Source organism: Equus quagga, chromosome 9 (genome assembly GCF_021613505.1).
Source record: "Equus quagga isolate Etosha38 chromosome 9, UCLA_HA_Equagga_1.0, whole genome shotgun sequence".
NCBI classification, from domain to species: Eukaryota; Metazoa; Chordata; class Mammalia; order Perissodactyla; family Equidae; genus Equus; species Equus quagga.
The window spans coordinates 31,573,943-31,601,515 of NC_060275.1; the positions used below are offsets into that span (position 1 = coordinate 31,573,943).

Sequence of the window (27,573 nt, forward strand, 5' to 3'; positions counted from 1 at the left end):
TGATCAGTATACTTGGAGCCATCAAACCTCATGTTACTTACCTCTGTTTTCTCTTGCACAGACGCTGATCCCATGTAGGACTTGTAGCTCTTGGTAAAATGTGTCTAGCCCACTCATATTTTGGGGTATACAGGATACTTTGTCATTTAGGTTATGGTTTTGCCCTTGGGGCTTTTTTTATGGGGGAATCAGGAAGATTCAAAATCTATGTCTTCTCATCTTCCCAGAATCCCACTTTGACTTTTTGAGAAATACAACAGTAATTTTTTTATCTTATATCATTGCTGCAAAGTTGGGCAATGCCATGGGGCTTACATGGGACTTGCTTTAGAGTAATGGAGTGAACCTTTCATAATGGAAAATGGATGTGTAGTTGTCACACTGTTTTCTCACTATCCTTCCCTTCAGACATATTATCTCATAGTCTCAAAACATGGTCTTCTAATCTCAGCGATGAGAAAAATATTTATTGTAGGTATTTAAAATATTCTCTTTGTAAACAATTGCTTGTATATATTGAAACAGAAAGCAATAATACTTTATTAATAGCCAGTTTTCATGCCATTTTTATAAATCAACTTTATAGTAGCTATTCAACTTGCAAATATCGCCTTTTTATAGTTAAATTTTATATTCTCAAGCTTTGATTATCAAGAGTTAGTCACAGCAGCATTTGAAACCAGATTGAATAAAATGAGACAGAATTATCTCAAGCATTGACAGTAAAGAGTTGAGGACTGAAGACACTCTATAATTTAATAATTTTATGTCATTATTTGGACTATTCTATTTTCCCTACTCTCTTACTTCCCTATCCTACATTGGGCTCCCTCCCTTCCATGGGAGGACTATCCACTATTCAGTTAAAAGAATCAGTTTTTCAATTTCTCTAGAGCCTTGGAAACTGCACAAGGGAACTTAAAATACATTCTCTGTACTATTTGAAATGAACCGTTGGTGGGAAGATGGGTGCTGATAGGAACATTTCTGAGCACTGTGACAAAGGGAAGCTACCCATGATCGTTACCAGTTATATTTTATTTAGCTATGAGTAATAGTGACTTATAAAATGGGGTTTGAGGGCCGGCCTGGTGGCACAGTTGTTAAGTTCACACGTTCCACTTCAGCGGCCCAGGGTTCACCAGTTCGGATCCCGGGTGCGGACATGGCACCGTGTGGTGGGTGTCCCATATATAAAGTAAAGGAAGATGGTCATGGATGTTAGCTTGGGGCCAGCCTTCCTCAGCAAAAAGAGGGGGATTGGCAGCAGTTGTTAGCTCAGGGCTAATCTTCCTCAAAAAAACAAAAAGAGGGTTTAATCAGAAAAGGGAAATTGTTCTCATATATCAAGAAGTCTAGAGGCATGGAATCCAGAAATTGTGACAGCTAAGAGAGGCAGTTGGGCCCAATATTCTTATGAATTCTATTCCTCCTTTGTCTTGTTTGTAGTTATAAGCCTGGTGAACAAAGGGTGGCTCCAGGAAATCTAGACACTGCAACTACATTCAAGACAGAAAAAAGAAAGACAAACTGCAAAGGATAAAACAGAGATACAAGATTTAAAGTGCTTTCCTGGAAGCCTCTTCTAGATAATTGTCATAAGTGAGTCATATTGTTATCCCTGCCTGCAAGAGAGTATCAGGGGCTGATAAGTATTATGACACAGCTATTCTGAAGAAAATTGAGTTCTTCTTATGACAAGCAGATTTTTAAGATGACTTGCAAGGACTTATATCCTTATGTAATCCCCTCAACTTGAGTGTGGGCAGGACCTATAACTTGCTTCTAATAAAATATGGCAAAAGTGATGGGATACTGTGCTCATGAAATGTTACACTATATGGCAAAGGTGAAAGGATTTGGCAGGTGTAATTAAGGTTCCTAATCAGTTGAGTTTATGTTAATCCAAAAGGAGATTGTCTTGGATGGTACAGACCTTATCAGATGAACCCTTAAAAAGAAAGTCCAGAAGTCAGAGACTAAGGAAGTCAAGAGATTCTCTTGTTGGCTTTGAAAATGTAAGCTGCCATGTTGTGAGAGGACCCATGTGGTTAAGCTATGAGAGTGGCCTTTAGGAGCTGAGAATGACCTCTAGTCAACAACCAGCAACAAAACAGTGATTTCAGTCCTATAATGCAAGGAACTGGATTCTGCCCATGACCCAAGTGAGATTGGAAGAGGATCCAAAGTTGCAGATAGGAACACAGCCCTGCTCACACCTTGACTTCAACCTTCTGAGACTATGATAAGAGAAACTAAGTGTGTCCTACTCAGACTTTTGGGCAACAGGAATTGTGAATTAAGAAATGGGCATTTGTACTAGCGTCTTGGGCTACGATAACAGAATACCACAGACTGGTGGCTTAAACAACAAAATTTATTTTCTGAGAGCATTGGAGGCTGGAATTCCAAGATCAACATGGCAGCAGAGTTCATGACTGGTGAGGCCTCTCTTTTGGCTTGCTGATGGAAACCATCTTGCCATGTCCTTATGGACCTTTCCTCTGCAGAAAGAGAGAGTTCTGGTGTTTCTTCTCTTCTAACAAGGACGTCTGCTCTATTGGATTAGCTTCTCACCCTTATGATCTCATTTAACTTCAATTACCTCCTTAAAGGCCCCATCTCCAAGTACAGTCACAATGGGGGTAAGGGTTTCAACGTAAGAATTTTGAAGGAAAACAATTCAGTCTATAACAGCATTGTTTTAAGCTGCTAAGGTTGTGGTAATTTGTTTTACAGCAATATAAAACTGATGCAGTAATAAGAAGGATAGAAGAGATACTGGGCAAGCACCTTACAAGATCTACACAAATAATGGTGGTTACAAATACCAGGAAACCTTGGAGAGGGAGATGGTACAATAGCAAAGGCTTGCAATGCTAAAGTTTCAAAGCACTTTCCTATTATCTAAGTTTATTATAATAACCAAGTATGAGGTAGGGAGGTTATGTATTTCTGTTATCATTTTATATATAGTCAGTTCTGCTAACACACCATACCTTTGTAAAAGTCATTGCACTATGTAAAATTACACTAATCAGACAAAAATGAGCTTATGGAAAAAATGGAATAGGGAATCAATGCTCAAAAACTTTATCAATGACTTTTTAAAAAAATGATAGGAATGTAATAAGAGAAGCACAGTTTCATACACGTTAAAATATTAAGAACTACATAAATACTATAATAACAATGGCTCTTTTCCATGAAAAAAATTTAAAGGTGTCTGTGTGATCTGAAATTGGGCAGAAAGTTGTAATACCACATGTGGATGGGTGAGGCTCATGATACATGGTGAACTGAGGTAGCTAGTAGGTTGGTGGATGTCTGAGATGTGTGTGTGTGTGTATGAAAGCATGTATGTATGTGTGTTTTCTATTTCTACATAGTTCAGTTCATCTGGATGAAGTTCTCCGCTTTCAACTAGTATTTCTCAAGGAACAAATCATGCTAAAAAACATGAAATTTACTTATGCTCAAATTGTCCCGATATATCAATTGCTTTGAAACAAATTTGTCCTTACAAAACAAGTGATATAGCAGAAATCACTATATAAGGAAACTGAGTCTCCGAGGACCACAGTGATTTGTTTAAAGGTAGACAGCTAAGAAGTATTAGAGCTTACAGATGAAAACAGTTTTTCTAGATTCTGGCAACGTTGTTTCCTCTGCCCAACCACTCTCTCTGGTAATTTGATTCACATTCTATCACCCACTTAGTGTGTTCAGTGTTATAGAGATATACAAACTTGAACAAGACACAGTCATGGAGCCTGCAGATCTGACAATCTAATAGGGAAATAATAGCCAACATAAATAACTACAACAATAAAAGCAATGTGAAAACCTTACAACAAAGGATAATCAGTGAGCGAGAGTAACAAGGGGCAATTGTTACTTTGTTCTAGTGAATGGTCTCATGAAAAAGGAGGAAGTACCTAGCCCAAGTCCTGGAGGATGAGTGTGAAGCACAGGTGGAACAAGGGCATTCCTGAGGGAAGATGAGTGTAGGAGCAAAGCCTAGAGTCAGCACAATGGACTCATTGGTCTTCCCAGAAAGCACAGGGCACGCTGGGGGCATCTGAGGTCTCCTAGTAGATTTAAATCCGCTTACTGGAAAGTCCTGCTACATGGTTCATGCTAACAATAAAAACAAAAAGCTTTTGAAATTATTTTTAAAATGGTTATAGCACCCCTTGAGATACTGGAAATACCATAATGTATCACACTCCAAGTATCGGGGGTCATGTTTCCATAAGACATCTCTAACTGCAGTTCTGAATGAGCTAAATTTCCTCTAGGCAGGGCACCGAGAACTGACCTGCCAAGTGTGGGCCTCCCCGAGATAGGCGTGTTGCTTCAGGCCAAGGAACAGGAATGGGAAACTCCTTAATAGCTGAATCTTTTTATTATAGTCCCATTCTTCAGGGTCCTCTACCCTTAAAGGTGGATTTATAAATAGTATCATGAAATGAAAGCTCTTTTCACAGAGACACAGTGTTTTAAACAGAAAAGTTCTCAAGACTAACCAAAATAGTCATCTTGACTGATGATTAAACGGAAGAGCTACCTTAGGAAAAAAGCAATATAGGTCATACCCAGCCCCTTCTCCTGATCTGATGAATGGGGTACAGAAGAGGTAGACAAAGAAAAGACCTGTTGCCACAGAATGAGATCATACTGACTATCTTGAGGGGAGGGAGAATGAGATGTTTTTTTTTCTTTTCAAAGTAGGGATTAAGACACACTATTCTAGACCGTAATGCCCGTTCTTCAAAATCTTGTTAAGTCCACGGGAACAACATCAATGTGTGTTTGTGCATATATCACTGATGGGAACAAAATTGAGAATGATAGAGAGGAGAGGATTAAAGCTCTGACATCAGAAAGACAAAGGTTTGAATCTCAAATCATCAATTTACTAGCTGGTTGAGCAGAAGAGGCCCTGAAAGAATTGTAAATTCCTTCCTTTCAAATTATTAAAGACTTTGGCCCCAGGGTCAGTTAAATGGAAGTCAAGAAGCAGATGTGCTTAGCACTGAAGAAATTCATTTGGATTCAGTGAATTTTTGCTGGGGGAAAAATACCTGTATGAGACTTGTTAATATAAGAAATTTCCTTCTGAGGGGATTAAACAAACAAGCTCTGATTATTGTTCTTAAACAAGGTATACCAAAATCCTTGTGTTTTCACTCAAAAAGATGTTACATATACGCAAGTGAGAGAAGAAAATTAACATTAGCAAATCTCTTTTGTAAAACTGCCTTGAAGTGAAATCCTATTTCTTCGCTAGTTTTGATATGTCCCTTTGTCTCCCGAATAAAGCTAAAGGACATTAGGACTGGATGTTGCACTAGTTTTCTATTTCTGCCATAACAAATCACCATAAACACAGTGGCTAAGAACAATACAAGTGTGTTTTAGTAGATTTCTAGAGGTCAGAGTTGTGACACAGGTCTCACTGCGCTAAGATCAAAGCATCAGCAGGGCTGCATTCCCTTCTGGAAGCTCTGGGGAGAATCTGTTTCCTCATATTTTCCAGCTCCTAGAGATTGCCTACAGTCCTTGGCTTGTGGCTCTCCTCCTCCATCTTCAAAGCCAGCGGCATAGCATCTCTCCAGCCCTGCATCATTCTCTGACTCCCTTCTTTGGCCCCCTCTTCCTCTTTAAAGGCCCTTGTGATTACATTGGGAAGAGCTGGATAATCTGTCTATTCTGAGGTCAGTAGATTAGCAATGTTAAATCTATTTGCAACCTTAATACACCGTTGCCATGTGATGTAATATATTGATAGGTTCTGGAGATTGACATATATCTTGGCAGGGGAGCATTATTCTGCCTACCACAGATCTTAAAATGGATCACAATATCTACGCCAAGTAAAGAAATAGAATGGCTCAGAATACTCCCTCCTCCACTGGCTCAGTGATGCACTAGTCCTTGCAAGGGCTCAGCTGGAGGGTAAAGCGAATTCTTTCTATCGTCTGCTCCTTGAAGAAGTCACCTTCAGGCAGAAGGTGATACTGTGTCAGTCATATCTGGGTATTTTAAAATTACCTTTGATGTGGAGGAATACCTTTGAATTTTTTTCTACCTCCTAAATTCTGAAATTTCCATCTTATTTTACACACGCACACATGTGCATACATATCAGCAGAGAGAGGCTGGATTCTTAATTCTCTTAATTTTGCCATACCTAAAACAGAACTTTTTATAAATGCTTAATCCTTGTTAACTCATGAATGGCCCTTCGAGAAAAGGTTAAAAAAGTATTAGTTAGAGGATGTAAGAAAAAGAGAAAACAAAGAAAATAAAGTTTCAAAGAAGAGAAATTAAACTTTTAAGTCCCCAGAAAAAAATCTCAAATGCCCTGATGGACTAAACACTATTTCTCATTTAATTTTTATTCTAAATTCCCTTTAAAATTATCTTCCTCAATTCTGTTTCTCTGATCTCCACTTAATAAGGTGGAAGAAATCTTACAGATATCCAGGCTAACCACCATCTTATGTTTGAATCCTCTTTACCGCGTCTCCTCTACTACAACACATGCTTGCCTGCGTCCACTGTCTTTCAAGGAAACCCATCTTATCTTTTGTTAGTTCCTTGAGTAGATATATATTTTTCTTATGTTGAGCTAAAATATTTTTCCCTGTCCTTTAACTAAACAATTTAATTATTCGTCTTCCTCTTCCTCCCTTACAGCCACACAAAAAAATGTCTAATTCTTGTCCACATGAAACCACTTAGAATATTTGAAGATATTAAACATTCACTGTGTGACCTTTCTCCTCTCCAGGCTGAGCATCCTCCATTTCTTCATCATCTCTTCTAAAGTCAGGCCTCAAATTCAGATACCCCTCTTGTTCCTCCCTGTGTACATCACAGTCTATCAGTATCTCGCTCAGAGTGGTATCCCATTGCAATGAATGTAATATTTTGCTTACAGCCTGACCAGGAGGGAATATGGTAGGTTCTCAACTGCTTGTTCTAAATAAATGTAGATAGTTCCACATTCCCAATCCCAACCTGCAACAACTCAAGAGACCTTGCCTGGTTTTTATAAATATCTTACTTTGTTGACTCATATTGGCATCCTTATCAATAGAAAAATTTTCAGATATTTTATCGTAACTAGTGTATTGAATCCAAATCTCCTCATCCTGTCCATAGGCATTAGGGAAGGGACAAAAAGCAGCCTCAGAAAATTACATTGATCTCCAGTAACTGTTGTCTTATTATAAGCAGTCCATTTTTCAGCCCTGTCAATGACCTTTTGCATACCAATTGTGTTATTTAATTATTCACTATTCTGTATTTTTAGCCGCCTTCCCATATGAACATGTATTATTCTGTACCTTCATTAAAACCATTAATAAAATGGAAAAACATGTTGTAACAATAGACAAGGTATATAGAAAACAGCTAGAAAACTTCCTACATCCTGAAACAATCTACCATTTATTGCGGTTGATAGAGTAATTCAAACATTTACTAATCCCTCCAGTCGTCTTTGTCCTGAATTTATACTTATCCATTTTATCAACTGAAATTACAAGTCAAACACCTCTCTGAAGCCCATTTCCCAGCACAGTGATGGTTCAAAATGCCATTCATGCATTTTTAGAAGTCTAAAATGTCATTAATCTGAAAAAGCAGGTTTCACTCCATTGGAGTAGCTATTTACTCCTTTAAAATCTAATCACATATCTTAGTTCATTCTCTCTTTACAAATGTTAGTTTTATCTTCTGATTCTCATACAATTCTCCTACTAAAAGAGGATAAGAAGCCAAGAAATTCTGATGTTTTTGCCATTCATCACCCTTTTTCTCACCTTCTTTCTGGATACATTGTCTTTTGTATCTTTTGCAGATCTTGACTTCTCTAAAGTGAGATTGAAACCTTCAACTCTTCTGATAAAATCCCCAATGTCCCTGGGCCAAGTACTGTTTCTCATCCAATTTCTAGTCCTAAATCACTTTATGATGATCTTGGCCCTCTCTGTTTTTGGAACTCCTCCTTAACTTGTCAACTTGGGTGGCTTGACCTTATCTCTCCAGTGGACATGCCCTCTACTGCCCCAAGAATACCCAATACTTCTTCTAGCTGCAAGTGGATGGGACATGCACATTCATACATAAGTGCATTACTTGTTCTCTCCCTTGCCTCACTACCCAGGGCCTTTGCTTTTTATAACCCCAGGTGATTTCTTTTACACGGAGTTTAAGGGAATGGGGGCCCTCTGCAGTCTGTGCTATATATAGCCTATATGGTCCTTAGCATTTGCGTTTTTAAAAAATGTGAACGTGCATTTTGAATTTCAGATTAATGTGAACTGATCAAAGTAGTGAAGAATATTATTCTCTTCGTATTGTTCAGTGCCTATGGAAAAGTCATAGCATAAACAGAAGTTTAAGTCTTCTTATAGAGGTGTGGAAAATTGATTTGGAGTTGTTGAAAAGAGATATATTAGACAAGAAAAGGAGAGGTAAGTCACATCCTTACAAATCCTTACAGAGGAGATAATATTTGGACTGGGCCTTAAAGCTTGATTAGCATTTTCCATGATAGACATGTAGAAGAAGGCATTTCCTAGTAAAAATAGAGACATGGAAGCTTTTGGTCCCATGGTTTATTAAGGCAACACAAAACAGTCCAGTGTGCTTAGAATATAGGATGCACAGCACAAAGTGAAAGTCAGTTTGGAAAGTTTATTGCGGTGAAAGTGTCAGGAGCCTTATTGCAGGCTTTCTTGTACTTCACTTTGGAAGATTTGGGGAACAATTAAGTTTCAATTGTTTTTCACTGAAATTCTTCTTCCTCTGCTTTCTCCTCCTCTTCCTCCTTCTTTTTCTCCTCCTTCTCCTCTCTTTTCTCCTCCTTGTCCTTCTCCTTTATCAATGACCTGTCAGTTTTAAATCCCAGCTGTTGATAGCATCTCTTCATCCTCATTAGTTGAATGTCTCTTGGAATCACTGACTGTTTTACAAAAGTTGGTGGGAACACCTTGATTTAATAAAAATGCACCTGAGTATTTATCATCTTTTATTATTTTAGGTTCTCTACCTTTAGGTTAAAAAAATATGAGGGCAGTGATGGTATCTGTTTTGTTCACGTTATTCCCCAGAAGAAGATATGTACAAGGTGCTCACACTATTTTTTGAATGAGTAAACGAAATCCCTGATGCCTCATGTAGGATACAAGGTTAACATCACCAGCTGTTATGTCTGAACATCACCACTTTTATATCTGATATAAAAGTATGGAACAAAGTGAACTTTGAGATAGGTGATAATTCCAGGTCAGTTTTTGTTTTTGTTTTTCTTCTCAAACATTCCTTTTCTCCAAAATTCAACCATAACATTGAAAATAAGAGGGAAGGGAGAAGAAGAGGCAGGAAAAAGAGTCACATCTATAAGTACCTCGCAACAGCACCTAACCAAGTAGGGGGGAAAACGTGCCAGTTACACAGCCTCCAGACTTGGCAAATATCTTCTACATTTGGTGCCCAAGAAGGGAGAGAAAAACTGAAGTGTAAATTATGTACTATAAAAATCAATCAGCAGTTGCATGCCCTTGTCTTCTGGCTAAAACACCAGGCTTTGCCCACTGCGTGGTGGAAAGGTAAATGGAGACCAGATGTTGGAAAGTGACACATAGACTATAAATGAGAACTGCTGCTGTGGACAAGAGAAGAAAAAACTAAATCATGCCCATAAGAAGGAGAAGGGATTAGTGCTAGCTCTGGGAAAAAATCCTTGTCACTAGAAGAGCTGGCCTAGTGGGTGGTCAAGCTCCTGTCCTCTTTAAAGAGGTGTGGGCAGTCACTTCTCTAGGATGATTTGAAGATGCCCAAAATTGGAAAGAACTTAGGCATACATCACTCACATAACCTCCAGTGGATACAGAAAAGTGAATTCTGAGGATATGCATCCTGAATCAGGCGTAAATTATAGTACTGTGGTTGCACCAATCGAGCAATGAAGCTGCCATTGCTGCCACTGTGCATTGGAGTGGTGTTTGCTATGCTTTATAATTCCTCCAGAAATTCAAATACCCAGGGCACAGACATCCTCATATGGCTCACATTTGAATCAAGGATTTGATTGGATATATCTGCTTGGCACAGCTTAGGTCACATGCTTGTAACTTTGTTGTAAAGAAGCCTGGGAAAGTGAGTTGCTGCTTCTCCCTCAGTCATGGGATGTAGGGCTTAAAGAAGTTGAGTGGCTACAAAGTTAGCAATTGTCCACTACACTGCCTTTTCCTGTCTTTTACTAAATGTGATTTCATGAAAGATTCAACTCTCTATTATTTACATCTAAATATTAATTTAATCTTGGAGCAGATTTGAGAGTTATGTATTCATTCAATTCATCTAGAAGCAGCATCTAAACTTCAAAGTAAATCTCTTTACTCATTTGATTAATCTTTGAAAAGCAACCAGTGTAGCAAAACAAGAATAGGTTTTGGGGTCTAACAGATCTAGTTTAGTCTCCCAACCAGCTCCTACTGGCTTTATGAGCTTTATAAAATTTAATGCCTCTCTCTTTTTTTTCATATTTAAATTGAGCATATTGATATATACACACTGTGTCATGCAAATTAAATAAGCTAGCACATCTGAAAAAAATCAAGCAGAGTGCCAGACACAATGAAAGAAGAAGGGAAACTGAATTTATTGGCCGCTTACTATGTGCCTGTCAGAACGCTAGAAAATGCATATACAAAGATGAATAAGGCATGCTGGATGCTTCCGAATGGCTAAGACTAAGAACAATATTGAGAACAGAATGTTTAAAGTGCTTTAATGGGACTGTATGCAAGGTGTTTTGGAAGTACAGGATGGGACATAAAGTTCCTCACTGGGCAAGTAGAAGAAGGCTTCAAAGGGAAGCAAGATCAGTAATTTTATGTGTCAACTTGATTAGGCTGAGGAGTGCTCAGATATTTGGTGGAATGTTATTCTGGAGAGTCTTTGAGAGTGTTTCTGGATGAGATTAACATTTGAATAGTACTGAGTGAAGTTGATTGCCCTTCCTAATGTGGGTAATCCTCATCCAATCAGTTGAGAACCTAAATCCAATAAAGAGGCTGAGTAAGAGAGAACTTTGCCTGCCTGACTGAAAAGGCTGAGTAAGAGAGAACTTTGCCTGCCTGACTGATTGAGCTGGGACATCCGTCCTCTCCTGCCCTTGAACTGTAACTTACATCGTCAGTTACACTGGCTCTCCAGCTTGCTGACCTCAGATCTTGGAACTTCTCAGCCTCCGTAATTATGTGAAACAATTCCGTACTGCAAACAAATAAGTAAATAAAATCTTACATCTTAAGATGTAATTTAAAGGTTTAATTAGTATTTTATTAAATATTGGTTCTGCTACTCTCAAGAAGCTTGACTAATACAGGAAATAACCTATGAAATACTACCTCAATAATAAACAAGAGTTTAAAAAATAATTAAGGATGCCATTCCTTTATATTTTAAACTCGTATTTGGTCTTCTTTAATCAAAAAGGCCATCAACGACAGTGAAAGAATATTCTATATTTGTATTTTCAGTCTATGGAGATATACTGTCTTGCAACAATTTATCCTCTCTCTAGATGTGCCTTGGCCAATACAATAGCCCTGAGCCACATGGGGCTGTGGTGCATGTGACAAAATTGAGAGGTACTATAAGTGCAAAATACACAGTAGCTTTCAAAAACTTAGTATAAAACAAAAGAACGTAAGATATCTCATTAATATTTTCCTAAGTCGCTTACAGATTCAATGATATTTTAGATAAATTTAGTTAAAAAATATATTAAAATGAACTTTATCTATTTCTTTTTACTGTTTTAATGTGGCTAGCAGAAAATTTAAGCTGCATATGTGGCTAGTATGATATTCCTGTTGGACAGTACTGCTATAGGTCCGATAGAATGGGTGTGACCTGGTAGCTTATTAGAAATACAGAATCCCAGCCCCCAACCTACTGAAATAGACTGTGCGCTTTAACAAGATCCCCAGGAGATTTGCATGTACAGAAAAGTTTGTGAAGTACTACTCTAGTCCATTGTCCTAAAAATACCCCGTTCTTCCTCCATCCATAGAGTAAGTTTCATTTTTGCAGCCCTTATTCCTAGAGAGACTGACAAGGAAAGACTGATGTCACAAAAGGCAAGCCAAGAATTCTGAACATCGTATTTCTCTATGTCAGATTAATCTTTGGTATATGTACCAACATAGAGTTCAGTTGTGGAAACACCATACTCAGCACGCTTGGGACACAAAACAACTTCCTTTTTTCATCAGTTTTGAGAAGGAGGAGGGATGAGCCGTTTCCTTCCATGCATACATTGCTCTGCAGCAGGCTGCTCCCAAACCTGGGGTCCTTTCTGGTTCTCAGGTGCCCACATGCCTCCTGCATGTCCTTTGTTTCCCGGGTACTCTCCCAGTCTCTGCACCCACAGCTGTCAGCAGGGTTTTCCCTCCTCTTCACTCCATTTGTATCATCCCTGCACATCATCCCCTCAGGCCCTGCTTTCTGCTTCCTCTCATGACAGCTAATTTTGTGCAAAAGTAATCTCAGAGTAAGGTGTTTGTGCTTGATAATAGCTTAATATTTTACCTCTCCTGTAGTTTTATTGCATTTTAATAGAGAGTTCCTGGAAATAAAATGGCTTATCTCAACTAGAAAGAATGAAGCAGAAAGGGTGGAATTTGGGGCATCACGCCACGCCAATAAGAAAGATATTTTGGACAGAAAGGTCTTTTAGTATCATTCTGTTTTCCGTCTCTATAACCTGTATTCATCAAGATTGCCAGATTTTATTCAACATGAAGATTAAATATGTAGAAGTTGTCATTATGTGAGATAAAATTGATATAGACTAGACGAAGAAAGAGAAAATCACTGGAAAAAAATTACTTAAGTCACGAACTAATTTTGTGCAAACATTGTGCTACTGTAAAAAATACAAACAATTAGAGAACTGGAACTGAGCATTTTCTCCTTTTTCTGACATTTGAGTTATTTAAAACATTCCCTTTTTGAAATGTTTTAAAAAGTAAAGTATAATACAAATATAGGAAAGTATACAAAACAATGACTTATCACAAAGTAAACATCCAAATAATCTCCGTTCTGGTTAAGAAAGGATTTTCCAATAAATATAGCTTAGTTCGGACGTTTACTTTTGAATTTTTTATGAATGGAACATACTATGTGCATTCTTCTGTGTCTACCTGCTTCCACTCAACATTATATTGCTAAGATTCAACCATGTTTTAGTGTGCTCTAGTTTTCTAAATTTCATAGCAAAAATAATCCACTGTATGAGAACACTAGAGTTTATTTGTGTATCAACTCTTGGTTGTTTCTAGTTTAGGGGTAGTTTGAATAATGCTGATATGCATATTTTCATTCGTGCCTTTTGTGCACATGTATGCACGAAACTGTATGCGTGCATATATTCCTGATGAGTGAAATTCCTTATAACTAATTGCCAAAAATCTGGTAAAAAATAACATTTATTTGTCCCTCACAGACCTGTAGATTACTTGGGATGTCTTTTCTTCAAACTGATATCTATCTTGCTTCTGAAACCAGCTGGCGTCTCAGGGCATATTCTTCTCATAGTGATGAAAGACTCAAAGAGCAGAGCACAAGTCCCACTTCATGCCTCTGCTTACATGAGATCCGTTAGCATTCCACTGGCCAAAGTCAGTCTCATGGTCAAGCCTAAAATCAAAGAACAAGGAAGTACTCTCCCCCCACTAGAAATCTATGGCGAGGGAGTATATATATATATATATATATATCTGTACAGAGAAGAACTTGGAGCAATAATTCAATCTGGCACATAGGTTATGTGTGTGATCAGCTTTAGTAAATTGTCCCAAACAGTTTTCTAAACTGGTTGCATCATTTTATACTCCATTTGTAGTATATGAAAGTTCTCCTATCGCCACAAGCTATTCCCCACTATTTGAGGGTCAGTTTTTTAAATTTGCCATTCTGATTGGAGAGCATTTGCATCATATTATAATTTTAATTTGTTTTTTACTGATTATTAATGTGGTTGTGCAGCTTTAAATTTATTTATCAGTTGTTTGAGTGACCTCTTTATAAAAACTCAATCTCTTGTGCTCACTTCAGCAGCACAGATACTAAAATTGGAACAATATAGAGAAGATTAGCATGTCCCCTGTGCAGGAATGACATGGATATTTGTAAAGCATTCCATATGTTTTACCCCATCACCTCCTCAATCCCTGGTGCCACTATCACTGCCTCCTAACCTCAAGGGAAGGAAGAGAAGGCAAAAGACTCCATACTTTTTTGATACTGCTCCCCCTACCTGGGAGACTCCTTCCTTGTCACCCTTCCCCAGTTCCCTCAGTGAGATAACTCTTAGGATACCTGAAGTGTCACCTCTTCTACGAAGTCTTTACCCGTTCACCAACCTCCATCTTCAAGTGGACTTATTGTATGGATCTCGTTGTGCCCTCATTTAATGATAAAGGTCACATCTTATTGATCTTTATATCTCTAGTCCCCAGCAATATTTTCAAACATATTAGAAACTAAATAAACCTTTCATAAATGGATAACAAGTGAATGAAATTTCCTCTACAATACCATGGCGATTAAGACTTTGGATTCAGGCAGGCCTAAACTCTGTTTTTATAAGTTGTGAAATTGGGCAAATTATGTAACTTCTCTGATTTTTAATTTCTGATCTGTAAATGGAGGTGAGAATTTTTCCTTCATATGGTTTTTATGAGAATTAGATGACACAATTAATGTAAAAAATATATATATTTTTTACCATGCTTGTACAGTTTCAAGCTCAATAAATGACAGTAATAAATGTTATTACTTAAAAAAAAACCTGTGACACCAGCCTGGTGGCTTAGTAGTTAGGTTCTCATGCTCTGCTTTGGTGGCCCAGGGTTCATAGGTTCAGCTCCTGAGACCAGACCTAGCACTGTTCATCAAGTGACACTGTGGTGATGCCCCACATAAAATAGAGGAAGATTGGCATAGATGTTAGTTCAGTGACAATCTTCCTCAAGCAAAAAGAGGAAGATTGGTAACAGAGGTTAGCTCAGGGCCAATCTCCCTCACAAACACACACGCACACAAAAGCCCTTGATCTCCTGCCTACTTTTCATTGGAGAAGGTTGCCTCTTTCCGATTAACTTGTAGGAATTCTTTACATATTGTGGATACAAGTCTTTTGTTGCTACGTGTACTTTATTCCACACTATGGCTTGCATTTTCCTTCTCTTTGAGAAGTGCGTTTGGTGAACCAAATTTTTTGTTTTAAGGTAGTCTCAATTTTACTAAATGTATTCCAAGTTGTCAATCTTTCACTCTGTAGTTAGTGTGTTTATATTAATTTTTTAAGAAATCTTATCACTCAAAGCTATGAAGGTGTTCTCCGACAGTACCTCCTGGAAGCTTTATTGTTTTGCTTTGCATATTTATATGTACAACCCATCTATAATTTATTTCTCTGTATATTTTAAGATAGCAGTTAAGTTCCATTAAGTTCAGTATTTGTTTGTGACTGATAGGACTACTTATTGAAAATATTTTCTTTTTCCTATTACTCTGAAATGCCAATTCTGTCACCTGAAAAAAGGATTCATTACAGGTTGGTCCCGTGGCATAGTGGTTAAGTTCATACTCTCCGCTTCATAGGCCCAGGATTCACTGGTTCGGATGCCCGCTGTGGACTCAGTCACGATTTATCAAGCCATGCTGTGGCAGGTGTCCCACAAATAAAGTAGAGGAAGATTTGCTCAGATGTTAGCTCAGGGCCAGTCTTCCTCAGCAAAAGGAGGAGGATTGGCAGCAGATGTTAGCTCAGGGCTAATCTTCCTTAAAGGGAAAAGAAAAAAGTATTCATTAATGTGTGGGCTCTCTATTCTGCCAATTTTCTATCCATGTGCCAATATCACATTGTCTTAGTTGCTGTAGATTAACAATGTCTTGATATATGGTAAAGTTTATTGTTCTTTTTTGAGATTGTCTTAACCATTCTTTGCCTTTTTTATTTACCTATTAATTTAGAATCATTTGGTGAATCTCCATCCTTCCCCCAAATTGGTTTGGTATACATTTGTAGATCAATTAGAGGAAAATTGACATTGTTGACATATTGAATCTTCCCATCTGTAAACATGGTATACACTTCCACTTACTTATATCCTCTTTAATTTTTCTCATAACATCTTACAGCTTTCTTAGGAGAAGGCTTGCAAAACTTTTGAAAGATTTATTCTTTGAAATTTGGTATTTTTGATGTTTGATATTTTTTGATGTTATACCATTAAATCATTTCATTTTCTATCTGTGTTGCTCACATATAGAAATAAAATTGATCTTTCTGTATTGACTTTACTGCCAGAAAACTTGTTAAATTCATTAATTTAATCTTGTAATTTATCTATATAATTTTGGAAATTTTCTACATACCCAAAAGATATTTTCCATAAATAGTGACATTTTTCCCTTTCTAAGCTGTTTTTCACATCATATTTTTGCCTAATTGAACTCATTAGAACCACCAGGACAAAGTGAATAAAAGTATTACTAATGAGTATTCTTCTCTTGTGTCCAATTTCTGAGGGATGGGTTTTAGCATTTCTCCATTAATCATGTTTGCTTTAAGTTTTGTTTAGATACTTAGTATTAGATAAAGCAAGCTGCCTTCTAAGCCTAGAGTTTGCTAAGATTCTTCTTTTTTGAAGCTTTGGATATTTTTAAATATAAGTGAACATTGAAATTTCTAATTAACTTTTTATTTTGAGATAATTGTAGGTTCCCATGCAATTGTAAGAAATAAAACAGAGAGATCCCATGTTCCTTTATCGAGTACTCTCAATGGCAACATCTTGCAAACTATAGTACGGTGTCACAACCAGGATATGGATATTGATACAATCAAGATACAGATCATTTCCGTAATGACAAGGATCCTTCCTGTTGCCTTTTAATTGCATACTCCCCTCCCTTCATAATGTCTAGCAACCACTAATTTATTCATATCCATAATTTTGTGATTTGAAGAATATTATATAATTGAAATCATACAGTATGCAAGTCTTTTGGGATTGGTTGGTTTCAATTAGCATAATTCTATGGAGAGTTATCTAGGCTGTTGCATGTTTCAACATGCCATTCCTTATTTTATTGCTAAGTCATATTCCATGATATGATTGTATGACAGATTGCATAACCATTCACCTATTGAAGGATATTTAGGATATTTCCCATTTTTAGCCGTTTTGAATAAAGCTACTATAAACAACTTGGAAACTTTTTTCAGTTTGTTTTTGTGTGACATAAATCTTCATTTCTCTGCAATAAGTACCCAGGAGTGCAAATACTGCTTTATATATTACATGCAGGATATATATAAAGAAACTTCTAAATTGTTTTCAAGGGTAGCAGTACCATTTTACACCGCCACCAGCAATGTGTGAGTGACCCAATTTTTCCATATTCTTACTAGCATTAAGAGTTGTCACTATCTTTGGGGCTGGCCCCGTGGCCGAGTGGTTAAGTTCGCGAGCTCCGCTGCCGGCGGCCCAGTGTTTCGTTGGTTCGAATCCTGGGTGCGGACATGGCACTGCTCATCAGGCCATGCTGAGGCAGCGTCCCACATGCCACAACTAGAAGGATCCACAACGAAGAATATACAACTATGTACTGGGGGGCTTTGGGGGAAAAAAATAAAATCTTTAAAAAAAAAAGAAAAAAAAAAGAGTTGTCACTATCTTTTTAGTTTAGCCCTTCTGATAGGTATGTAGTGATAGGGTGTTGTGGTTTTAATTTGCATTTACCTAAAGCTAATAATGTTACACACATTTTTATGCACTTATCTGTCATCTATAATCCTATATGGTAAAATGTCTCTTCATGACTTTTGCTCTTTCTAGTTGGATTGCTTGTTTATTTGTTTCTTGTTATTGTTGAGTTTTGAGAGTTCTTTATGTGCACTAAATACTAGTCCTTTGTCAGATATGTGGTTTGTAAATATTTTCTCCCACTCTAGCTTGTCTTTTCATCCTTTTAATGGGGTCTTTATTGAGTAAAATCATTTTTTTTTATTTTGATGAAATCCAATTTATAAATTTGTCTTTTTATGGACTGAGTTTTTGTGTCAAATACAACAACTTTTTGCCTAGCACTAGATCTTGAAGATTTTTCTTATGTTTTTTCTAAAAGTTGTAGAGTTTTACATTTCACATTTACGTATGTGATCGATTTTAGACTAATTTTTGTATAAGACTTCCCTGGAGGGTCTTTTTAACCCCCTATGGATGTTAATTTTTCCCACTCCATTTGTTGAAAAGGCTATCTTTCTTCCATTGAATTGCTTTTTCACTTTTGTCAAAATGTAGTCAGTTATATTTGTGTGAGTTTATTTCTGGATTCTCTGTTCTATTGCATTGATCTATGTGTTTATACCTCTGTCAATACCACATAGTCTTGATTACTACAGCTATAGAATAAGTGTGGAAATCAAGTAAACTGGTTCTTTTCACTTTATTTTTCTTTTTCAAAATTGTTTTAGCTATTCTAGTTCCTTCCATCCTCATAAAAGTTTTAAAGTAATTGTGCTCATATCCATACACACAGACAAAAATACATTCTGGGATTTTGATAGGAATTGTGTTAAATCTTTACATCAATTTGGGAAGAATCAACATCTTTACCATGAAAATCTTATGCCTCTGCATTTATTTAGATCTTTAATTTCTTTCATTAGTGTCATGTAGTTTTTAGCATGTAAGTCCTGTATGTGGTTTTTTTGCACGTACTTGGGTTTTTAAGCTGTCATTTTATTCAGTTCCAAGTGTGAGATATATGAGGCAAAAAGAAAAACCAAAGAAATCACCACTTGGGTCCTGAAGTTCCTAGCCAGTCTGCCTCTTTCTCTCCTCCTTTCAGAATCTTCTTATGCTTGTTTTGTATATAATGCTCATGGTTTTATGCTGTATATAGCAGGAGGCACATGGAAAAGTATATTCCATCTTTCCAGAAAGAGTAATCTTGGTATAAATTAAACCTCTGCTACTAGACATTCTCATATTGTATCTTTGGGATCCAGAGGTTCCTTGGAGCCCTTCTGGAGGTGTCCATCAGGTGAGGGTGAAGAACCAGTAGGACTCTGAGACTCCCATGATTGCCCTGAATGTAAAAGCTCTTTTGATTTCTGTGAAGAGATCATCTGTATTTAAACTCATTCTATCTTATAAAACCTCTGGAAGGCAACCATTGCACAGATCACGCCCTTAGGATCATAAAGACTTCCACCATGGGCGTGGTGATAGAGAACATCTGCTTCTTTTCCTCCTCACCCAAGAGCAACAATCAAGTAAGGCAGAAACAAGGGTCTTGAGACATTCCACATCAGTTCCCATGGCCTAGTCTTGTTGCCTCTCATCTCTATTTGACAGAAGAGAGCCAGGGGATCAGGTTTCCTGTGGATCCCTCCATCTTCTTGGGCTGAAAAGTAAGGGTTATAGGGCACTGACATTGAAAGGATGTCCTGAAACATTTTCTGTAGATGACAGCTTTGGGGAAGAGCATTGGTTTGTCTGCTGTCTCAACAACCTCTTGCCCAGGCTGCAGGTCTATCACTAGAAGATGACTAATATTTCCTATCAAAAGCTCCGTCAGCTTGTCCTTGCTCTGGGAAGCCATTGTTGGGAATGTCATCTTCCAGTAGTGGCCCTCTGCAAGTGAAAACCTCCAGATGGTTTCCTGAGGTTCCAAAGGAAGCACTCCAGCTTGTGACAACTCATTGGGTCTAATGTGTGTGACAAGACCTCCTGCAAGGCCAGGCAGAGTCATTCACTGAAAAATCTACCTGCAGACCCTTCAGAATGCATACAGTTTGCCACCATGGGATCAGACATCCAGCAACATTTGGCTTCTCCCTGGGGGTGGCAGAGAGATGCTGGTTGGTATGACCTACCCTACAAGGATCTGCTTGTATGTGTAGGGGAAAGATTGCAATTGCTGTATAACTCAGATATCATCAAGAGACCTTACCTCTCACAGACCTAAAAAAATTTGACTCACTCTCAATTTTACAGCATGGCAAAAAAAAAATCTAAACTCTTCCTTATAACTCCTATGAATTTCCAGGACTTATTTTCTAATGGCACTCTTTCTTCAGCTGTTATTTCTATGGCGGGGAACGGTGTTCTTTTTCATCCTGAGTCATCTTAGAAGCTAAATTCAGTCAGTTTTCAAAAGCTTTTCCCTACCCAATTAGTATATAAATCCAACAAACATGTATAAGATTTCACAGAATGTTTAGGTTCAAGAGGAGAGGTTATATGAGAACACATGTCACTCTCTTTCTCTTTTTTCCTGGCATCTCTCAGCCTCCCTCTTTCTAAATCTTATTTTCCACCTGCTTCCTTTGAGGGCTGACTTCAGCTCTACTTCAGTTCCTCTGAGCATCTTCTGTCTTCCCAAATAAACACCTTTCAAAATGTATGTGCTTCTAATGTAGCACTCATTAAAATACAGTGTAATTGCCATTCATTTTTATGTATTCCACCAAGACTATGAACTCTATGTGGGTAGAAATCAACTACGTCTTTTTCAACATTGTAGACTCTGTGCCTATCAGAAGGTGTAGCACAGATTACACACTCAAATAAGTATTGACATCATTATTGATAAATATATTGATACATTAGATTTGTGTCAGTCCTGATTCAGCCATGATTTAACTTCTTGTTCAAAAGAAAGTGTCCAGTACAACGTGTTCCAGGATGCTTCTTCTTTGCACACACACACACACACACACACACACACATATACGATTAGGAGGATTTATTTAAGTAATTCTTTGAGAAAGTTCTTATAGATAGATTATTCAAATAGCTTTATATTTTTTATTATCTTTTTCTTAATGGGTCAGTGATTAATGTCCTAGAAATGTGTAATAGCTCAGAGTTATAGAAATATATCTTTGCAACAATATCAATTATACATGTCTGATATTTGGGTAAATCATATAATTGTTCAAGTATCATAAGATTTTTTACAAGTCATTTAGGGAAAATTCAACAATAACCTTCTAATATTTTCTCTCAGTTTCAAATTGTGGTTTTAAACTATCCCAATTTCATAGTTACAACCAAAATATTTTAAAGGTATTTAAATACATGTTTGTCCTGTAAAGAAATTAAATGGATTATTTTGGGCAAATTATCCAGAACACCTTAAAGTTTTTAAGTTAATTAAAAGCTTTATTTTTTCATGATTATTGCAAATATATCCTGCTAAACTCTCTGGGACTTACTTGTTGGGAAAAAGCTGTTCCCACGTGGGTAAATATAAATCGCAGAAGTGATTTAGTTTTAATATAATTTCATGCTTAATTTGAAGCAATATTTTTAAAAAGTTACAACATAGCATGCCTTGAGTTTGAATTTTGGTTTCTTTTTTTTATAGGACATCATATATGCCATTTTTGTTGATCCTTATAAAACTCTTATGCACTGGCTAGCATGCACTATTATCTCCATCTTACAAGTAAGGTTAGGTGGCTGGCCAATCATAACTCAATATTTAGTGATGGATTTGAGGCTTTAACACAGGCCTTTGGTGATTTCTTCTTGTAAAATTCTGCTGAAGATGGAGAGTGAAGAGGACACATTTTAAGAGAAGCAATAGTCTCAAATCAAACAGTATTTTCAAATGGATTTTGAGGTGGTAGATACCTCCAACAATGTTACTCCATTGTGTTTTCTTGTGCAAACAATATAGCAGGCAGTTGCTACCATTTCTGTGTTATAAAGCTTTGTGTACATTTGGTCTCTTGCTCGGGAAGATAAATGAGCTCACTTCAGGGTTAGGTCTATAGGCAGATGATTGAAATTCGGCGAGTTGTTTATATACATTCAAGAGAGTATTTCTGTCACTGCATTTCTGCATGGGAGGTCTCAAAGGGAGTGGATGGGTGGCAACAGATGGGAAGATTGTTTATTGGGAGGAAATGAAAAGGATTAGTTTCTATGGAGGCCAGGCAAGTGACCTAGATTCACATCACTGGCATGTGTACTCTGATAGATACTTTTTAAAAGAGAGAAAGAAATTGGATAGAAGGCCTGGCTTAATTTCCAGCCAATTCATATCAAGTCTCTTTGAAAGGGTTTTCTGATCCCAAGAGAAGCTTTTATTTGATATACGTTTCATGTGATCGGTTTATCTAGGGCTCAGATAATCACACAGAGCAGTTCTCCTCTGGGTTACTCAGCATGCTCCTGGCCTCAGCAGGCTCTTTTTTGTGGTCTTTGTGTTTAAATAAACAAACATGAAATCTGAAAGACTCACGTGTGATCCTTGGGTCACAGTGCCCTTTTCAGAGTAACTATTGTTATTTCCCTATGAAATCGAAAAACGATCTTATGCATCTTCAAAAAAAAATTACAAGTAATTCCACAAGATTTCTCTTTTTGTGAGAGGAAGGTTAGTGAAATCACAAAGAACAGTGGAATGGAAAATAGAAACTTGTGTTGTTCATACACTGAATGGTATAGAATGGCTGGTAGTTGCTAAAACCACACTAGATTGACTTCCCTGTGATTTATACTTCCCACAAGTTCATCTTTCTGGAGTACAGTCATAAGGAATGAATTTCCTCGAAGGTAGGCTATCTTCCCTATAAATTTTTGAATCTTAACATCTCATTGCATATATATGTGTCTTCCACTATGAAGGTACAAGTTTCTTGAGAGTAGAGACCATGGTTGTGTGTGTGTGTGTCTTTATATCTCCAGAAGCTAGCAAAAATCCAATTTTGAGGAGGTGCTCAGTACTATGCATTGAAAAAGTGCCTCCTGTGGTTGAGCATTACTACTGTCTTAATTTTGAAAATAATTCATTTGTTTATTTGTACTTCACAATCAACAGCATGAATAATTATTGAATTGTGCCCAAATTCAATTCTGTTCTAAATGCTTTTAGTAGTGGTTCAGTTTGCTCTTTATTTATAATATAAATGGTGAGTAAAACAAAATTGATGTAATGAAATAAAGCTCCCAGATCTCTCACCAGAGCTTCAGAACCAGAAATTCACTGTTTTCACTTGAATGACACATAGACATCGCAGAGTCAACATTTCCCAAGTTGAACTTGCGGTCCTCCTCCTTTCTTCCCTCTCTCAGGAAATGTCATAACTATCTGCCCATCTGTCAATGCCAGAAATCTGAGAGCTTCTCTTGCATCCTGCTCCTTCCACCTTATATGTCTCCAAGTGCTATAGGTTCAACTTTCTAAACATCCTGCAAATCTGTCAGCTTTCCTCCAATGCTATTGCCACTATCATGTTATAGGTCTCCATCATTTCTCACCTAGATTACCAACTATCTACCTAATCTTTCTGGCTTTCTACCTTAAAATTCATTCACCATATTTCAGCCAGAGTAAGCATTCCAAAATGCACATCTGATGATGGTCGCATAATAGAGTCCAAATTTCTTAAAAACAATAACTATACTTAACCCTTATTATATGTTTACTACATCTAGGATATTGTACTGGATGCCTTCCATACATTATCTCGTTGAACTCTTTGAACAACTCCATGAGGTAACTACAAATAATATCATCATAACTTTTTCAATTGAATAACATACATTTTAGAGAGATCATGTGATTTTCCTAAACTTAGACAGCTGGTAGTGGTAGAGCCAGGGTTCAAACTCAAGCAGTCTGACTTCAGAGGCATCACTCAAAAATATGAGTCCACTTAATATTTATAAGCCAATTTAAATTCTCAAATTTTATCTACCAACATTCTCTTTCCTAAGTTCTAGGATTTAGCCACACTGGAATTATCTAAGTTTCTCTTCTGTTCCATCCTCTTTACAACATCTGGGATTCTGGCTTTCAATTTTTCTTCCTCTCTCTTACTTCTCTTTCTTCTAACTTCTGCTCAGTTTAGGTGCTACTTCTTCCAGGAAGCATTCCTTGATTTTCTAAGGGTATGTCAGAACAAAGATTGAAGTCATGCAAAGAATCTTTTCCAATCACAATGGAATGAAACTAGAAATAAAAAGGCAAAGGAAAATTGAAAGACTTATGAATATGTGGAAATTAAACAACAAATGGGTGAAAGAAAAACATCAGAAAGTAAGTTAGAAAATATCTAGAGATTAATGAACATGAAAACACAACATTCCAAAACTTATGAGGCGACGCAAAAGCAGTGCTAAAAGGGAAATTTATAACTGTAGATGCTTCTTTACAAAGAAGAAAGATCCAAAATTAACCACCTAACTTTAAACTTTAAAGAACTAGAAAAAGAAGAACACATTAAACCCAAAACTAATAGAAGGAAGGAGATAGTAAAGATTAGAAGACAGGTAAATAAAATAGATAATTAAAATCAGTTGAGAAAATCAATGACACAAAGAGTTTCTTCTTCAAAAAGATGAACAAAATTGACAAACCTTTAGCTAGATTTACTAAGAAAAAGAATTTACTCAAATAACTAAAACCTAAAATTAAAGTTGAGGACTACCAATGTCACAGAAATAAAAAGGATAATAGGAGAATCGTATGCAAAAGAATGAATTTATACCCTTACCAAACAACATATAAAAATATTAACTGAAAATGGATTGATGACCTAAAGAACAAAAGTAGAATTATAAAACTCTTAGAAGAAAACACAGGATTAAATATTCATAACCTTGAATTTGGCAATAGATGCTTAGATATGACCCTAAAAGCAAGAACAACAAAAGAAAAATTAGATAAATGGGACTTCAAAAACACGAAAAACTTTCATTCATCAAAGGCCATTATTAATAAAGTAAAAAGATAACCTACAGGAGAAAATATTTGCAAATTATATATCTATAAGTGTCTAAAATCCAGAATATATAAAGAATTTGTACAAGCTAGCAAGAAGTACACAAACAAAACATTTCTTAGTTTTCCCTATACAAGTCTTCACCTCCTTGGCTACATTAATTCCAATGTATTTGATTCTATTGTAAATGGAATCGTTTTCTCAATTTCTTTTCAGATTGCTCCTTGTTAGTGTATAGAAACATAACTGATTTTTCTGTGTTGATTTCATATCCTACAACTTTGCTGAATTTATTTAGCAGTTCTAACAGTTTTTCAGTTTCCTTGAAGACTCTTTAGAGTTTTCTGCATATAAAATTATGTCGTCTGCAAGCAGAGAATTTTATGCCTTCTTTTCCAACTTGGGTGCCTTTTATTCCTTTTTTTGCCTTTTTGTTCTGGCTAGAACTTCCAGTACTATGTTAAATACTAGTGGTTAAAGCAGGCAGCCTAGTCTTGTTCCTGATCATAGAGGAAAAGCTTTTAGTCTTTCACCATTGAGTATGAAGTTAGGAGGCAGTGCAGTGCATGATTAGGAAAGAATGGATACATTTGTTCCACGGCTTGTTCTCTAGGTAGCGTGACTACGGCACCTCAAATCGTGAAATTCTTCTGAAGAGGAAATCCACCTGACTTCATTTTAAGCAGAAACTACTGTTTCTATAATCCCTGGGGTACATCCTTCTCAACCAACGTACTTTAAGTAGATTCTCTGATTCTCTTAATTAGTAACCTATTTAGAAATTCTTCTTTGTTATGAAATCTAAAAATAAATCATACATTTTCACTTGGATCTATTTAAATGTAAACTTTGTCTTGTGTTTTTTCAGAAGATGCTTACAAGACCCAGGTTAGGATCGACAATGAGCCAGCTTATCTGGACATCTTGGACACTGCTGGTCAGGTAGGTGATTTTCTTAGATGTCTCCAGTCTCTGAGGCCAGTTTGAGCTTTACCCTCAAATACCTTTATCACAAAATGCAAGATGAGTTTAACTATTCGAACAGAAGAAGAACTAATTTGCAATAGCAATCAGGAATTAAATAAGACAAGAATTGGCAGGAAAATGTGACTCTTTGCCAACCAGACTATTTCAATATTGCCATAATTGTCTTAATATAAAAGTGTAGGTGTAATATTGCCAGTGAGACAGTAAAATCGATGAAATGGTTTATTACTCTTCTTCAGATGTGCACAAAACTCTGTCTTAGACCCTAATCCAATGATGACTTTTATTGGAAAACTTTGATTGAATAGGAAAAAGGAAGATCTACTTAGCAACTGTGCTCATGGAACCAAGTCTAGGGGGACAGTTTACTGGAATGGGGGACATAACCAAACTTTATCATAATCTAATACATTATTTTATAAACTTGTAAACAAGAACAAGAAAGAGGAGGAGAAGAGACTAATTTGTGGGATATAAAAATAAACATAGAACTGAAATACTACCCAATAATTTTAAGTAAAATAGGAGGAAAGGAATCAGAGTTAAAACATTTCAAAGTCTTGATGTGTTGGGAAGGAGGATATAGATTCTATTTAACTCCATACTTTTAAAATAATCACGTTAAAAATATAAATACATTGAGGCCAGCCCCGTGGTGTAGTGGTTAAGTTCGGCACAACACACTTTGGCAGCCCGGGTTCATGGGTTCAGATCCTCGGAGAGGACCTACACCACTCATTAGCCATGCTGTAGCAGCAACCCACACATAAAGTGGAGGAAGATTGGTACAGATGTTAACTCAGGGCTAATCTTCAAGCAAAAAAAAAAAATATATATATATATATATATATATATATAAACATATCTATTAAACTCCAGACATAAAACATATAACTCTCTAATTTGTTGTAAATGTGAAACAGCTCTAAAAAAATGAAGTCTTAAAGACTATAACTTAAAAACTAGCAGAGGGGAAAGGGAAGAATAAATTTTAAAGAATTATTAATAAAATATACAGCATAAGAGAAAGAAGGAAAAACAGGGTAAAAAGAAAACATAATATAATATACAAATATAAACATATCAGGAACCAAAATAAATGGAAATGGATATCTCTCTTCCAGAATAGGCAAGTATTGTCGAGGTCATACAAATAAAGAAACAAAACTAACGTATATTTGTTTGGTTTAAAAGATACATAAAGGTACAGAAAGGTGGCAAATCAAAGAATGATTAGAAAAATGTAGGCTGAAAGTAACCAAACCTAAAGCAGGAATACCTGTATAATATCAGACAAAATAGATTTTATGGCAAAAAACATTATTACGATATAAAAGTGTCAGTCTGTAATGAAAAAAATCGTCAAAATCATGAAAAAATTCTAGTATATAATATCCAGGTCAAATGGAGAGAATTATACAGAAAAATATATAAATCCAAAATCATATATAGTGGGAAATTTTAATGCACCTCTGTCAGTGAGCGTTGGATCAAAATGTAGTATAATTGTAGCAGATTTGAAAACACATTTAACTTAAATAGAATGCTGTAGTCAATATGAGTAGGCATTCTTTTCACACACACATTGTTTATTTTTTTATTGATTTCTAATCTAATTGTGAAGAACGTGGTCTGTAGAAGATTGATTATTTGATGTATGCAAAGTTTTACTTTTTGGCTTAGAAGATGATAAATGTTTATGATATATTTAAGCTAGTGTTTACCCCTTAACAGGA

The 27,573-nt window shown here is 36.5% G+C and overlaps 1 protein-coding gene and 1 non-coding gene across 2 annotated transcripts in view; both read left to right on the forward strand.

Annotated features, from left to right (window-relative positions):
* RIT2 (Ras like without CAAX 2) overlaps nucleotides 1–27,573 on the forward strand; it is a 346,245-nt gene that overhangs the window by 98,623 nt on the left and 220,049 nt on the right. Inside the window, exon 3 of the mRNA XM_046670844.1 lies at nucleotides 25,719–25,792. Coding sequence (XP_046526800.1) covers nucleotides 25,719–25,792 — 74 coding nt within the window. The remainder of the gene's footprint in view (nucleotides 1–25,718; nucleotides 25,793–27,573) is intronic.
* Nucleotides 14,136–14,242, forward strand: LOC124245218 (U6 spliceosomal RNA). The gene has a single exon (XR_006890223.1). It is a non-coding gene; the product is annotated as a U6 spliceosomal RNA (small nuclear RNA).